At 50.2% G+C, this 17,500-nt stretch overlaps 1 protein-coding gene across 1 annotated transcript in view; it reads right to left on the bottom strand.

Annotated features, from left to right (window-relative positions):
• Positions 1–17,500, bottom strand: part of rnf217 (ring finger protein 217) — a gene marked incomplete at both ends in the record, with an annotated part of 31,960 nt that overhangs the window by 830 nt on the left and 13,630 nt on the right. Inside the window, 3 exons of the mRNA XM_080525704.1 lie at positions 4,068–4,139; positions 6,585–6,786; positions 15,657–15,821. Coding sequence (XP_080381830.1) covers positions 4,068–4,139; positions 6,585–6,786; positions 15,657–15,821 — 439 coding nt within the window. The remainder of the gene's footprint in view (positions 1–4,067; positions 4,140–6,584; positions 6,787–15,656; positions 15,822–17,500) is intronic.

The following is a 17,500-nucleotide window of genomic DNA, read 5'->3' on the forward strand; positions in this document are numbered from 1 at the left end:
CACCCCTAGGTACTGTACAGACACACTGTGTATGAAATATAAGAGATAAATAGATAAAACATTTAATGTGCAGCAGCTTGGCAATTTTTTTTCGATAACGATGACACCCACACATGTATTGTGATTTACTTAATACTGTTCAGCACTTGAGGTTACATTCAATGAATGACTTGTGCTGGAGGCTAAATAAAATTAGGAAAGCGGCAAGTAACAAGTGTGTGCATCAAAGGTCTAGGCATTAGGCACGTAACATCCATATGCTGTATAAATAAAGTTTGATTGATTGATGTATGTGCGCATTGCGTGCGACCCAACCATTCAGCGCAAGTCTTGTGCTATAAATAGCCTACACTTGATAAACCAGTGCTGTGATATTATTTGTCGTCTTGGAAACATCTTAGCAAGAGGCACTTCAACAAGTATCATAAAGTTTATTATGCATCAGCTCTTTTTATACAACCTAAATTTACACAGATGAATAACGTATACATGCCATATCTTGGATGCAGACGTAATGTAAGAGAGGAGATTGATTGGGAGTTGACAATACTACCGAATTAATGAAAATGAATGAATTTCTATTATTTTACGGTACTGTCTCAATTATATTTGAACCATTTTCTGGGTCTACCAGTACACGCATGCCCAGTGTACCTGAATACGCGGTTCTATATGTGGCCAGAGATTATTTTGCGACAATGAGAAAGCCGCGGTGGGCATAGTGGAGGCAACAACCCTCAACCAACTTGTGAAACACGGCCTGAACATGAAAAATCCAGTGCTAGAGTGAAACGAAAATAACACAGTGACTACATAACATGAGGGGTTTTTTGGACTGGGGACAAGGAGGAATATATAAATATATATTTTTTGGAAATATATAAACTAGTGAATGTATGAAACCTGCTAAACTCAAGCGGCATTTTGAAAGTAAGCACAAGGAGTACATGGGGAAACCTATCGGATTTTTTGAGACAGAACGTGATGAACTGCAGAAACAGATGACGAAGGAGCCCTCACAGTTTTTTTTAGCTGGGGAAAATGCGAAGACTACAGAGGCTTCATACAAGGTATCGTAAGCTGTGCTATATAAAACTGGCTGCATTTTTAATGATATACTGTTGAGGTAGGAGGCCTGTTGTTCCGGGGATATTTAGTTAGATGGTCCACACGTTTTTTTTTATTGGGTAAGTGGTCCTTGGTCTGAAAAAGTTTGAGAAACACTTCTTCGGCGTATGGGTTGTTGTTCTTCCTCTCCACTCCACCAGGCTCGGGGCCGAGGGGCTACCCTTTTACCACCCCGAGACCTGGTTGAGGGGCTCACCCGGGCTATATTTCTGGACACCCCTCCAGAAGCCACGTCATCGTCTCGTCATCTAGTACCGACAGACCATGCATCCCTTTGGGTGGGTGGTACACCGGGCAATCCAGGATAATATGGTCTGCGGTTTGGTCCTCTGCGCCACACTCGCACGACGCATTTGGGGCCAAGCCCCATCTGTGCATTGATGAGCGGAAACGCCCGACGCCGGTCCGGAGACGATTGAGCCTCACCCAGGATAGCCTTGGCAAGTCCATCCCGAGGGGCTCAGCGCCGGCGACTGGGATGTGGTCGCGGAGTTTGGAGGTGTTAGCCTCCCACTCCGCGCGCCACATATAATCCGCCCATCCTGCCGCACTGATGTTGAGATCTCTGCATTGCTGCCTGAGATCCTGTGCGGCAGGCACAAATGGGTGTCTCGACTTGAGACGCCGGGAGGGCTCCGCTGTTATAGTGAGCCTATCATGGAGCAGATGGTTATTAAGCTCCACGGCCCGGCAGGCGAGACGTGCTGTGGCTCCCATGCGGCGGAGGCCTGCGGGCTGGATGCCTGCTAGGATGGGAAGGTTGTCCACGGGGGTAGGACGCAGGCATCCTGTCACAATGCGCAAGGCTTCGTTTATAGGCGAGTCGATGAGGCGGGTGTGGGCACTGCGACACCATACTGGGGCGCAGTATTCACTAGTTGAATAAACGAGGGCTAGGGCTGCCGTGCGCAAGGTCCTTGCGCCGGCGCCCCAGCCCGAGCCAACCAGTCGCCTCATCAACGCCACACGAGCTGTTAACTTCTTGCGCAGTGACTCGAGGTGTCGGCGAAACGTGAGCGTCCTGTCCAATGTCACGCCGAGATAGATTGGCTCAGCGGAACATGGCAGGGGAGTTCCATCTAGGTGTACTCTAAGCTCACGTTTAGCCTCCCTGTTGTTAAGGTGGAAGGCAGCCGACACCGTCTTTGCCTCGCTAAGCTTCAATCTCCATTTCCGGAAGTATGCCACTAGTGTCTGCATGTCCTGGCTCAGAATCCCCTCCACAGACTGCCAATTTCCAGCAGAGTACACCACTGCGAGGTCGTCTGCGTAGGCGTACTTCCGCGAGAGTGTGTTGGGCAGGTCATAGGTGTAGATATTATAGAGGAGGGGGGCCAGGACCGATCCCTGAGGGACGCCGTTCTTAAGGCGTCGGAGCCTTGAGAAACACTGATCTAGTAGGACGAGAATTGAGAAGTTATAGGGGGGTTATAGAGGGGAATAGGAGGTTATAGAGAGGAATAGGAGGTTATAGAGGAGTTATAGAGGGGAATAGGAGGTGGTTATAGAGGGGAATAGTGAGGTTATAGAGGGGAATAGTGAGGTTATAGAGGGGAATAAGAGGTTATAGAGACGAATAGGGAGGTTATGGAGAGGTTATATAGGGGAATAGGAGGTTATAGAGGGGTTATAGAGGGGAATAGGAGGTTATAACAGGTCAGATGTGGTAGATGGGGACGGCTGACTGAAAAGCTCTGACCCATCCTCCCACAGCATGATCATTATCAGACAGTTTCATGCAAATGAGGCCCCACACACAGGAGTGTTGACGGTATCAACGCCTGAACCAGGAAGTGTTTCCATCTCATCGTCCCGGTGTTATAAAGCTACCTGAAGGTCATAAGTACCAGCTTCATATCGTAGCTACTCTGTATAGCGCTGTCTGTGTTTCACGTTTATGTTGCCATGCTGTTTGAACAAGGTGGCCAGTAACCCAGGTAAGGCTGTTGGGGGGCTCATTATAACATCGGTGCTGTGCTACTTTCCTGTGTGTGTGTGTTTGTGTGTGTGTGTGTGTGTGTGTGTGTGTGTGTGTGGTTCTACTTCTGTGTGAAAAGGAGAGACCTCTCTCCTCTCCTCTCCGCTCTGTCCATCACACTCAGCACGCACACACACGCAAACGCACACACACACGCACATGCACACTCGCTCACGCTCACGCACACGCACACGCACACACACACACACCCCCCCACACACACACACACACACTCCCGGAGGCAAGAGGACATTCAACACATTACACATTCTCATCACTGATACAGTCCCAGTCAAAAGCTTGTACTGTATGTGTTATGTAATGTTTGTGGAGGGATAACTCCATTCAGCAGTTCTCCCCTCTGACCAGGATGACAAGGCTCTTGATACTATGGTCTTCTGTATCTAGATACTATGGTAAACTGTATCTATACTATGGTCTACTGTATCTATACTATGGTCTACTGTATCTATACTATGGTCTACTGTATCTATACTATGGTCTTCTGTATCTATACTGTGGTCTAGTGTATCTAGATACTATGCTCTACTGTATCTAGATACTATGGTCTACTGTATCTACAGTCATATGGTACTCTTCATAATGTGTGAAAAATGTATTATCATAATTAGGTCAATTCAAGTACCTTGTACATAAAATGTAAGCTGGAAAAACAAATACCGCAAATAAAGTACATAGGTTCTCCAATGAGGTGTGTGTGTGTGTGTGTGTGTGGGGGGGGGGGGGTAGTGGCTGGACTAATAATAATATTAATAATAATGTAAGATTTAATAAAAAGACACTTAAAAAATAAATAAATATATAGTGTGTATACAGTATACACTGTACACTACAGGACTAGACCAACAGATAGTAGATCAACAAGTGTGTGATGGTCCTTATCTATAACCAGGGATAACTAAACCAACAGGTAAGTGGACGGTTGAGTTGCGGTTCTTACCTATGACCAGGGACAAGGCTCCAATCACCACCACCAACACTGAGACCACTGGAGCCACCACCACCTTACTCACTGGGAAGAGAGAGAGAGAGAGGGAAGGAGGGAAGAGAGGAGAGGAGAGGAGAGGAGAGGAGAGGAGAGGAGAGGGGAGAGGAGAGGAGAGGGGAGGGGAGATGAGAGGAGAGGGGAGGGGAGAGGAGAGGAGAGGAGAGGAGAGGAGAGAAGAGGAGAGGAGAGGAGAGAGGAGGGGAGGGGAGAGGAGAGAGGGAAGGAGGAGGGGAGAGGAAAGGATAGGAGAGGAGGGGGAGGAGAGGAGAGAGGGAAGGAGGGGAGAGGGAAAAGAGGGGAGAGGGAGGGGCAGGAGGGAGGAGAGGAGAGAGGGAGGGAAGAAGAGGAGAGACAACACAGGACATAATGAGTCTCACCAGCATAAAGAAGACAAGATCAGCAGCAACACAAAGATGTGTATGTATAATACATATGTGTGGTGGCCTGGGAAAACCCGTCGGATGTCGCTGGCGTTCGTTTGTGGCAAACAGCAAAAATAGATGGAAATGTCCTATTTCGGCGATTTTGATATTATGTGGTATTCTAGTACTTTGAACTCCATACTACATTATGGTGAATAAACATTTTAAGAAAACAAAAGAGAAAGTACTTATTTTTATGTTTTTGTGGTGGGTAGTTTGCTAGCGAAACAACGTCACGTTGAACGTGTCTCATTCTCAGTTAAGCAACGCACGCACACATGAGCGAAAGGAGAGACGATACTTCCACCTGTGTTATTGCCAGTTTACTGATGCTCACAATAAGCATAAAGTAATAACATCTTAACTAGAAGACACACAAATGGATCTGTCCCTCGCATACCGACGAGGCGAGCAGACTAACACCGCATCACAAGCAGACAAACGAGACCGGCCGATCTGCATAGGCTCCTCCCCCGACCCGGAGGAGAAAGGAGTCGGGGGCAGCATGGGGGCAGCATTTCTCACCTTTCACTTTTTTTGACATGATACATTAAAATGCTCATAACTTTTTAAAATAAAGGGCTATCTCAGTCATTCAACCAGTTATGAATAGCTGAGAACTTCTAATTTATGGAAATATTAAAAAATGAAAATGTCAAAATGCCACCATGTGAAGGGTTTTCCCAGGCCACCACACATATGTATATATGTATAATACGTGTGTATGTATGTATAATATGTGTGTATGTATAATACGTGTGTACTGTGTATATATGTATAATGCGTGTGTATATATGTATACAGTCTCCAGGAGGTAGGAATATCATTATCCAAGTGTACCATAAAGGGAAGACTTCACTTGAACAAATACAGAGGGTTCACCACAAGGTTCAAGCCATTCATCAGCCTCAAGAATAGAAAGGCCAGATTAGACTTTGCCAAAAAACATCTAAAAAAGCCAGCCCTGTTCTGGAAGAGCATTCTTTGGACAGATGAAACTCAGATTAACCGGTACCAGAATGATGGGAAGAAATAAGTATGGATAAGGCTTGGAACGGCTCATGATCCGATGCTTACTACATAATCTGTAAAAAAATGGGGGAGGCTATGTGATGACATGGGCATGCCTGGCTTCCAACGACACTGGGTCACTATTGTTTATTGATGACGTGACAGAAGACAGAAGCAGACGGATGAATTCTTAAGTGTTTAGGGATATTCTGTCTGCTCAGATTCAGACAAATTCAGCAAAGTTGATTGGATGGCGCTGCACAATACAGATGGACAATGACCCAAAACATACTGCGTAAGGAACCCAGGAGTTTTTTAAGGCAAAGAAGTGGAATATTCTGCAATGGCCGAGTCAATCACCTGATCTCAACTCGATCGAGCATGCATTTCACTTTCTGAAGACAAAACATAAGGCAGAAAGACCCACGAACAAACAACAACTGAAGACAGCTGCAGTAAAGGCCTGGCAAAGCATCACAAAAGAGGAAACCCAGCATTTGGTGATGTCCATGGGTTCCAGACTTCAGGCAATCATTGTCTGCAAAGGATTCTCAACAAAGTATTAAAAATGAACATTTTATTTATCATTATGTTAATTTGTCCAATTACTTTTGAGCTTCTAAAAATAGGGGACTGTGTATAAAAATGGTTGCAATTCCTAAACGTTTCATACAATATTTTTGTTCCACCCCTTAGCTGAAAGTCTGCACTTCAATTACATCTCGATTGTTTAATTTCAAATCCATTGTGGTGGCATACAGAGCCAAAATGATGGAAATTGTGTCACTGTCCAAATATTTACGGACCTAACTGTATGTGTGGAGGTGGAGCTGGTCGGGGAGGGGAGGTGGGGGTAGGGGAGGGGAGGTGGGGCTGGTCGGGGAAGGGAGGTGGGGAGGTAGGGCTGGGGGTAGGCGGGGTACTCACCACAGACGGAGCCTCGTACCAGCATGCGGAGGTGGGGCTGGTGGGGGAGGTGGGGCTGGTCAGGGAGGGGAAGTGGGGAGGTAGGGCTGGGGGTAGGGGGGGTACTCACCACAGACGGAGCCTCGTACCAGCCTGCGGAGGTGGGGCTGGTCGGGGAGGTAGCGGTAGCGGCAGCCAAACACGCTGAGGTTGGACGTGTGGTCGCCGAAGAAGCGCAGGTGGCGGTAGCGCTCGCCGCAGCGGTAGCAGAAGTTGGTGTTGCACTGCGTGCAGGTCATGTGATCGCAGCCCTCCGTACGCTGGATGTGGATCTGGGGAGGGGGTTAGGGTGGGAGTAATCGTCTTCATCATCATCATCATCATCATCATAATCATCGTCAGTGACAAAGTCATTATCAGAGACATAATCATCATCATCTTTATCTTCATCACCATCATCATCAGTGACACCATCATCATCCTTGTGCGTATGTATGTGTGTGTGTGTGTGTCTGTGTCTATGTGTGTGTGTGTGTGTGTGTGTGTGTGTGTGTGTGTGTGTGCGTGTGTGTGTGTGTGTGTGTGTGTGTGTGTGTGTGTGTGTGTGTTATTTCCAGACCACAGTAGAAAAAGAGAACAACCCCACTCTCTTCCTTCTGACTCACGATGCTGACGTGATGTCTCTCTCCTCCCTCTCCCTCTCTCTCTCTGTCCCTCTCTCTCTCTGTCTCTCTCTCTCCCTGTCTCTCTCCCTCTCTCTCTCCGTCTCTCTCTCCTCTCTTACTATCTATCCCCATCTCTCTCACACAGATGAATCAGCAGTGTGTGTGTGTGTGTGTGTGTGTGTGTGTGTGAAAGAGGGAGTGTGTATGTGTGTGAGGGAGAGTGTGTGTGTCTGCATGTGTGAGTATGAGTGTGTGTGTGTGTGTGTGTGTGTGTGTGTGTGTGTGTGTGTGTGTGTGTGTGTGTGTGAGAGAGAGTGTGTGTGTCTGCCCGCCTGCCTGCCTGCGTGTCTGTGTTTGTCTGCCTGCCTGTCTGTCTGTGTGTATGTGTGTGTGTGTGTGTGTGTGTGTGTGTGTGTGTGTGTGTGTGTGAGACAGCTGTGTATGGGGCTGAGATCTGCTGGACCAGACCAGACCAGAGGATGAGGTAATCTAATAGCAGATTGACGTTCTGCCCAGAGTCTTGTGGCTTACAGGAATGCTGCGGACACAGCCGCTGTGTTCGAGGGGAGAGCAACCGATCACAACAACAACAACCACACCCTCTGTCTTCTCTCTCTCTCTCTCAGTAGCCGTGTTTCCATAAAGCATTTTTATGCGCATTTTGAAGTACGGTATATCGAAATTCTATGGAAACGTCCAAAAAAATAACTTCCTCTAATGTGCAAAAAAGTTTATACGCTCGCTTGATGGAAACAGATTTGCTGAATAAACTCTGATGTAGCGAACATTCAACTCATGAATCGTCTGTTTCCGCTGTCTGCACCTTCCCGGAATTTGTCTTTCTTGTGTCTTATATGTATAAGTGTTAGGGTTAGGGTTGTCTTATATGTATAAGTGTTACGGTTGTCATATGTATAAGGGTTAGGGTTTTCTTATATGTATAAGGGTTAGGGTTGTCTTATATGTATAAGTGTTACGGTTAGAGTTGTCATATGTATAAGGGTTAGGGTTTTCTTATATGTATAAGGGTTAGGGTTAGGGTTGTCTTATGTATAAGTGTTACGGTTAGGGTTGTCTTATATGTATAAGGGTTAGGGTTTTCTTATATGTGTAAGGGTTAGGGTTTTCTTATATGTGTAAGGGTTAGGGTTGTCTTATATGTATAAGGGTTAGGGTTGTCTTATATGTATAAGGCCACTTGTTCTGCTGCAGTGTCACTAGACAACATGGTTTTGATGTTCATATTCCCAGTTTAGGGAGACAGCTGTATGTTTACAGATAGGAAGGCAGAGAGGAGGAGAGGAGAGAAGAGGAGAGTCAAAGAGAGGAGGGGAGAGGATTTGAGTTTGTGCCTCATGTTATATGTATTATAAGTAGTGTAACCAGGGAGTAGCTGAAAAGGACTGTATACTTTTAGGAAAGGGCTGGTTATCTAACTAAGGGAGCTAAATAGGCAGTATAAGAGGATACAGGCAGGGGGCGACAGCAAACCGTTAGACTAGCAGTTAAGGTCGTTAGCATTAGCAAGGGAACTAGCATTAGCATTAGCCTTCAAACAACTAGCATTAGCATTAGCGCTACAAACAACTAGCATTAGCATCAGCGCTACAAACAACTAGCATTAGCATTGAAGCTACAAACAACTAACACACGGTATTACAGATGAACAACACATTTATTACACGACGGTTGTATACATCCCCATATATACATTCCCACCCGGCCGGCCACACACACTCTCAATCACTCACTGACAGTCTCTGGCCTGAACAGGCCTATAGTCCAGTGGCGTGGTGCGCGTCGAGGCCTGGTTGACTGGCATGTGCGTCGACGAAGTGGTCCGCGTTGAAGCTCCGCTGGAGTCTGTGTTTGCTCGTGGAGACGACGATTAATGTCCAGCTGGCGTCCCGCTTGGTCCCACGGTGAACAGCCGGCCGCTGGCAAGACGGTCCAACGGGAACACAACCAACAGGCTACAGTGGCTCACTCAAGAATCGCTTTTCCTGGCGTCTTCAGTTGCTGCACGGTGTGCTCGCTGCTGAATCCGCCATCTTAGATCGGCTTCGTTGCTTCTCTCGTTCTACTTCTCACTCGTTCGGCTTCTCTACACACACTCTGACTGACTCCGCCCTTCCGTCTCTTATATACCACCACCGAACGTAGCATCCGGGTCACAGACACACCCCGGATACTACGTCATCAAACATATGCATAAAACATTACAAGAATAATACATATACTTCACGAAACGTATATAATTGTATAGAAAATAACAAAGGAAATACTAGGGGCAAAAATAGGGCTGGTTTGGGGAAACTAAACTGGCACTAAACTGTGGGCCTTCACAACAGCCGCCCCATGAAACCCTCGGTTTCAGTTAACTAAAGAAGGCACACTAGCTAGGCTGCCCCAGCAGCGCGAGGTATGAGGTGATAGTGTCGACCACTCTGCCTGTCTGCCAGGCGGCGCGCGGAAGGGACTGGTCCCTCACCAGTACCACGGCACCTTCGGACATCTTGTCTCTCTCCCTCAGCAGAATCTTCTGCTTCTCCTCCTTCTCCAGGGCGCGGATGTGCTCCTCGAAGCAGAGCAGAGCGTCTTCCTGGTTCATGGTCTCCAGCGCCTCGTACGCAGCGAAGAAGGGGTCGTCCAGCAGGTACTGCTGGGCCTCGGACCAGGTGGTGCAGTGGGTGACGTTGGCCATGTTGTCCAGAATGCTCGTCAGCGCCTCACAGTTCCTCTTCCTGAGCTGCTTGGCTTGTTCCTTCTCCTTCTTAGCCTGGTAGGCCTTAAACACTTGCTTCTTCTCACTCAGCTTGGGCAGGGCGCTGTAGCGTGGGTCGTTGATGATCATTCTCATGGTTTGCTCCCATGACGCGTCGGATGAACCACCATCCTCCTCCAGAAGCTCTTTGAAGGCCTGCTTGGCCTCCTCTTCTGGGTTCCACTTTACTCTCTTCTTCGCCAACTTCGGCCTTTCCTCCTTGGAGGCGTCTACAATACTGGCTGAGACTTTCATGGCTGACGTGTACTCGACGGAGTTGACGGGTGCGTCAATGCTGACCTCGGCCACGTGAGGGTGCATGGCCACCTGCAGGTGTTCCTCGGCAACAGCTGTTGCCGCCATGGCACGGTAGCGCCACCACCGGGACTCCTTAGTCTGGGAGTTGTAGTAGTAAGGCTTCCCATCCAGAGACTTATGCTCTGTCCACAGAGACTTCTTCCTCGGTTGGTCATCCTGTGGTGAACCATTTGTGGTACTAACTGTTCCAGGTGCACTGGCAGCAATAGATTCCACTCCAGGCGGTCCGGTTGGTTGGTTTGCTTCTTCGGTTCGGACATGGAGGGATGACGTAGCTCTCCCGTCCCTCTCTCTCCACTCGGTAGCGCCTTGGAGGGCCCACCCAAGCGCAGTCTTAACAGCCATCGGGCAGCCTCGTGGTCCTCTCAGCGGAGGACGGAGCGACACGATCAGTTCAGCGTTGTCCGAGCCGATGAGAAGGGTTGGCTCCGCTCCTTCTATCGGATGTAGGTCTACTCCCCGTAGGTGGGGATATCTTGCGCGTAACCTCTCCAGGGGGTAGTCGTAGCGGGAGAGCGCTAGCTGGTCGGCGGTGAAGACATTCTGAAGCCGATGTCTATCCGACGGCCGCCCCGCCGGGGAGATAGAGAAGTTGATTCTCGCCCCGGTGACCTCTTTAAGGTCGCGACGTATCGTGCGCAGAGCCAGCTTCTCCGCAGTCCCTTGGAGCCCCAACTGGCGCACTGCCCCCTGGAGAAGGATGGTCCGTTCCGACCCGTCGTCTAGAACGGCGTACGTGTCGTACACAGCGTTGTTGTGGTGAAGTCGGACCTTCACCACCTTCAGTAGAACCTTGGAGCCGCTGCTCTGTGGCGAGTCTAGGTAGTAGACAGGGGTTTCCTCTTCCGGTGCGCGACCGGACCTAGGGCTTCTGTTGCCCTCCGTGGACCTGGCGAGGGAGACCTCGTGTAGGATGTGGAGGTGGACCTCCTCACAGCGGTTGCACTTCCTCCTCAAGGTGCAGTTCTTCGCCAGATGGTCGCGCCCACAGTTCCAGCACCTCTGGTTCTTCTCGAGCCACCTCTGCTTGGCCTCGGTACTCAGGTTGTTGAAGTCACTGCACTCATTGAGCCAGTGCTCGCTGGTGCAGTACGGACATGGCGGTGGACCTCTCCGTCCCTTTGGAGGGGGTTGAGAGGAATCCTTTCCCTCAGGTCGGGTGGTCCTCTCTCTCCGAGGCTCCTCCTCCGTGTGCAGCACTCCTACTGGGCGTCCTCTGTTCGAGCTCGGCCCGTCCCAGCGGTCTCCCTTCTCCCTCTCCTTCTTCGGCTCAGCGTAACCCATGGCGTCTACGTTGGTGTCATGCACTTCCTCCAGTAGGAACTCCGCGAAGGCAGCCATGCTCAGACCCAACTTCCCGGGGTGACGAACGCGCTGCTGTCGCCGGAACCTCTCCTGCCGGAAGCGTGGGATCTTGCGGAGCAGCCGCTCTACGTTGGAGGTGCTGTTGATCTCGCTGGCGCCAGCTGGGCCCTGCGTCTTCAGCATCCCAACCAAGGTGTGCACGCGGAGCGCGAAGTCATCCAGCGCCCGGTCATCCTTGATGGGGGCCTGCTGTTCGAGGGCTTGCAGTTCAGCAAGGGCGTGGTTCCAGGGACGACCGTAGCGGGCATCCAAGTCAGCGAGCGCTCTGGTGTAAGGTGTCGGTGCGGAGGCATGGGCCAGTACCATGTTGTGGGCTCTGGGGTTCCTCACATGCTGAAGGAGAATCGCATATTTGTAGGACTCGGAGCAGGAGTTGTCCAAGAGCGTGTCTAGGCAGATGCGTAGCTCCACATACTGGCTCCTGTCCTCGTCCTTGAAGAAGGGGAACTTGGGTCCCTCCACCTGGGGGAACATCCTGTAGTGGATCATCGGTGCTGGAGTGACGGTCTGGGTGTCCGGCCTGCATGCATTTTGGTGCACTGGAGGACCTAGGGGTGTGCTACGCTCTTGGGGGATGACTCCCCTCCCGGGCAGCGACGCTGGCTCCCTCTGGGCCGCGTAGCGGTCGGGTCCCTGGTCCTCTTCCTTCCAGGTGGTCAGCTGGGCCTGTAGTTGGACAGTCCTGGCGGGGTTCATGGAGCCATCGGCGGGGGGTTCAGGAGATGGCACTCGAGAGGGCCGTGCGGATGATACTCTGGAGCTACAGGCCGACGGAGTTCTGCTGATGCACACGTCGCGCATGGTCTGCATCATTTCCTCCATCTTCTCTGCGTGCAGTTGCTCTCTCGCCATCTGCCTCTCCGCCGCGCGTTCCGCCCCCTCCATCTGGAGGCGCTCGCGCTCGTACTGGATGCGTTCCCTCTCTAACGCCTCCTGGCGCTGTCTCTCCGCCGCACGTTCCGCTCCGTTCATCTGCCTCTCCGTCTGGAGGCGGTCGCGCTCCATCTGGAAGCGTTCACGTTCTAGCGCCTCCTGGCGCTGGAGGCTGGCCACGCGTTCCGCGCCGTCCATCTGGAGGCGTTCGCGTTCTAGCGCCTCCTGGCGCTGGAGGCTGGCCACGCGTTCCGCTCCGTCCATCTGGAGGCGTTCGCGTTCTAGCGCCTCCTGGCGCTGTCTCTCCGCCGTCCCCATCTGGAGGCGTTCACGCTCGAAATGGATGCGTTCCCTCTCTCGTTCACGCTCGAACTGGAGGCGTTCTCGCTCTAACGTCACCTCGGCCTGTTGGCGCTCCCGCTCTAACGCCATCTCGGCCTGTTGGCGCATACATTCGGACAGCGCGGCACCACTCCCTCTGGAGTGCAGGCTATCCGCCCCAGAGGCAGAACTGCCCACGGAAGCCCTGGACCGGTAGGAAGCCACTGAGCGGCAGGAGCTAGGTCTCGAGCGCGCCGTACTGGGAGGCAGATCGTTAAGGCTGAGGCCCTCCCTCTTCCGCCCGCAGGCGCTGTCGGACCGGGCCTCTCCTTCCTGTTCTTCCGTTTCCACGGCAAAACCCTGCGGTTCTGCCATCTCATCCTCAGGCTGGTGCTCGTTGAGGGCTGTCTCAGTGCTAGCCACCCGCGCGCCGGCGGACACCTCGGCCTCTCCGACCACTGTATCCCGTGGAGTGCGCTCCTCGCTATCACTCAGGGAGCTTTCGAGCTCAAGCTCATACTCCTGTAACCTCGGAGGCAACCGCGGGACTCTCTGTGGTCGTGGCTCTGGCTCAGGGGGCGGAGAAGGGGGGGTAACTGTCTGGTCTGGTTGGCTGCGCTCAGCCATGCTATCACTACACTACCAATCCGGCTCGAAGGACCAATTGTAACCAGGGAGTAGCTGAAAAGGACTGTATACTTTTAGGAAAGGGCTGGTTATCTAACTAAGGGAGCTAAATAGGCAGTATAAGAGGATACAGGCAGGGGGCGACAGCAAACCGTTAGACTAGCAGTTAAGGTCGTTAGCATTAGCAAGGGAACTAGCATTAGCATTAGCCTTCAAACAACTAGCATTAGCATTAGCGCTACAAACAACTAGCATTAGCATCAGCGCTACAAACAACTAGCATTAGCATTGAAGCTACAAACAACTAACACACGGTATTACAGATGAACAACACATTTATTACACGACGGTTGTATACATCCCCATATATACATTCCCACCCGGCCGGCCACACACACTCTCAATCACTCACTGACAGTCTCTGGCCTGAACAGGCCTATAGTCCAGTGGCGTGGTGCGCGTCGAGGCCTGGTTGACTGGCATGTGCGTCGACGAAGTGGTCCGCGTTGAAGCTCCGCTGGAGTCTGTGTTTGCTCGTGGAGACGACGATTAATGTCCAGCTGGCGTCCCGCTTGGTCCCACGGTGAACAGCCGGCCGCTGGCAAGACGGTCCAACGGGAACACAACCAACAGGCTACAGTGGCTCACTCAAGAATCGCTTTTCCTGGCGTCTTCAGTTGCTGCACGGTGTGCTCGCTGCTGAATCCGCCATCTTAGATCGGCTTCGTTGCTTCTCTCGTTCTACTTCTCACTCGTTCGGCTTCTCTACACACACTCTGACTGACTCCGCCCTTCCGTCTCTTATATACCACCACCGAACGTAGCATCCGGGTCACAGACACACCCCGGATACTACGTCATCAAACATATGCATAAAACATTACAAGAATAATACATATACTTCACGAAACGTATATAATTGTATAGAAAATAACAAAGGAAATACTAGGGGCAAAAATAGGGCTGGTTTGGGGAAACTAAACTGGCACTAAACTGTGGGCCTTCACAACAAGTAGCCTATACCGTGTCATCCTCTGACGAAATGGCGCTTTATGTAGCCTAGATTATTCGCCCCAAACCAATTAATGGCTTCTTATTTTTTGCGAACTTTCAAAAGTTTGCTTAAAATTCGCTTGACATTTTATGGAAATACGGCTAATGTCTGTCTCTCACTCCCTCTCTCTCTGTTCCTCTCCTCTCTCTCTGTCTGTCTGTCTCTCTCCCTGTCTGTCTCTCTCTCTCTCTAACTCTGTCTCTCTTTCTATCATTCTCTGTCTCTCTCTGTATGTCTGTCTGTCTCTCTCTCTGTCTGTCTGTCTGTCTCTCTCTCTCTCTCTCACTCCGTCTCTCTTTTTATCATTCTCTGTCTCTCTCTCTGTCACTCTCACTCTCTCTCTGTCTGTCTGTCTCCCTCTCTCCCTCCTCTCTCTCTGTCTGTCTCCCTCTCTCCCTCCTCTCTATCTGTCTGTCTCCCCTCTCTCCCTCTCTCCCTCCTCTCTCTCTGTCTGTCTCCCTCTCTCCCTGCTCTCTCTCTGTCTGTCTCTCCTCTCTCCCTCTCCCTCCTCTCTCTCTGTCTGTATCACTCTCCCCCTCCTCTCTCTCTGACACACAGAGAAGCTTCATAGCGACAGGTCTCCTGAACAACATCTCTCTGGCCATCTGCTGTTTGATGTCATCAGAGCGCGGAGAACAGCCTCTCTCTTTCACTGCTCTCTGGCAGTTCTCTGGGTTCAGACGCCATTACACAATTACAGAGAATCACGTTAATGACCTACAAAGCTGAACGGACCTCTTGATTATTTGTCTCTGTTCTTTTTTTTAAAGGTAATTCTAACCCGTCAGATCTATGGATCTGCAGAGAGCACCGGGGGGGGGAGAAGGCAGGGGAACGGTGTCTAGAGTAGGGAAGAGAAACGCTGTGTCATTCTAAGATGAGGTGAACTCTTGTAAAAAAAAAAAAAAAGTGGGTTATCTCGGTGTTATCAGTCAAGAGGCGTGTGACCCCTGACCCTTGCTCCCCAAGTTGTCGAGCGACCTTTGAACATTGTGGATAGAACTCAGGGAACAACTCGTTTACCCCCCAAAAAGTAAAACAAGCCAAAAGAAAATGTACATTGCAAAGCTAGGCCTGGATTACCCATAACCACAGTATTGTGAAAAATAACATTGCGACAATGACCCGCGTCAGGTTTTACCGCACAGCCCTAGCGACCCGTCGTTTGACCTCTGACCCCCCCGCCCAGAAGTGCCCCCGTCCCCCCGGACTCACCCTGCAGCGGGGGCACTTCTGGGCGTTCCTCTGGCCGTGCTCGATGACGCTGGCCCAGTGGCGCAGCAGCTTGTCGCCGCGGCGATAGTCCCGGCACTTCAGCCCCTCGTGCCAGGGGGCGTGGCACTTGAAACACCACACGAACTGGCACTTAGAGCACTGGATCTGCAGGGGGGGGGGGGGGGGGGTCGGGGGAGGAAACATGTGACTGGTTATAGGAGGAGGTAATAGGACACGTGATTGGTTACAGAGAGGCAGGAGGACATTTGACTGGTTACAGAGACAGAGAGGCATGTGATTGGATAGGATACAAAGAGGCAGGAGGACACATTGGTTAAGAGGGGGCAGGAGGACATGTGATTGGTTTAGAGGGCGCAGGGGGACATAGCAAGTTTATTTGGTTGGTTAAGGGGTCAGAAAGACACGTGCTTGGTTAGAGGGGGGGCAGGGAAGTCTGACCTCGCCCTAAGCATGATCCAGGGTCAGCCTCAGGATGTGGTCAGAGTAACTGCCGACATCGACACAAACTTCCCTCATCAATAATGGAGGCGCCCGCCGTCAGGGGACTGTCTCTCAGCACAATTTTAAAGCACTGCAGTGCTCCTCCACCCCTGCCCCTCCCTAACCCCCTGCCACTGGATACGCCTCTCAGAACCAAGCTGTGTCATTTCTGCACCGTCTTGACTTTCCTGCACCGTTCTACGCTGTGAGAACCCAGCCCTGCTTGGGTTCAGGTCAGTATTACATTGTTCTCTGCAACCACACCTTAGTTAAGAGTTCCTATGGCTAGACACCTGGGCTGGTAGACCAGAAAGTTCATTTTATACTCTGGGTAAGGTTTTTTCCCCCCCTGATTTTCCAGTTTTTTTTCTTCCTTGTTTTACCTATGCTAAGCTAACTTCACTCTTATGTCACCAGGTGAGATGCCATCTTATGAACTCAGGAGCAGGTGTTGCAGTGTTGCAGTACCTGAGTTCTACCTGAGTTCGTAACAGGTGACTAGAACAGTAGGAACTACCTTTGCTAGCGTCTGTACGTGTGGTACCATTACTACCAACACAGAACCTGTGGTACCATGGTACCATTACTACCAACACAGAACCTGTGGTACCATGGTACCATTACTACCAACACAGAACCTGTGGTACCATGGTACCATTACTACCAACACAGAACCTGAGGTACCATTACTACCAACACAGAACCTGTGGTACCATGGTACCATTACTACCAACACAGAACCTGTGGTACCATTACTACCAACACAGAACCTGTTGTCCAGGTGTTCTACCATCTACTGCTATCTCAGGGCAGTAGGTTATTGATATTATCTGTATTATTTATATTATTATATTGCGTAATTATCTTTTGTCTTATTAGTCTTTTTTCTTTTTTTTTATATATCTATTATCATTGTTGCTGCAATGTCAAGGAACTGAAGCCTAGGAATTTGACTCTCTTATACGTATATAATGGGTTGTAACAATAAACGTGATTCTGATTCTGAGTACATGTTGCTAATAGGGCTGGGCAAACGATCAAAATTTATTTTTCGATAATCGCAAGAATTAACGATCAATTATCGATTAATTGATATGCTTTTTTTTCATTAAAACAACGCCTAGGGCAGAAATAACAAGCATGTTTTCCTTGGGGAAAAAACGTTATTCTTGTATTCCTTCCAATTAATTTGCAGATGGCCATCGTTAAGTTCTCTTCTCGTTGTGCATCACACCTCCCGCGTATTAGATGAGACGTGATGGAGGGCTGAGAAGGTAGCGAAGGAGCAATCAGGGTCGGATGTACTGTTTGCAGGTGGTATTTCATTGGGGTCGTCGTCGTGT

This window comes from Nansenia antarctica (genome assembly GCF_963989245.1).
Source record: "Nansenia antarctica genome assembly, chromosome: 1".
Taxonomy (NCBI): domain Eukaryota; kingdom Metazoa; phylum Chordata; class Actinopteri; order Argentiniformes; family Microstomatidae; genus Nansenia; species Nansenia antarctica.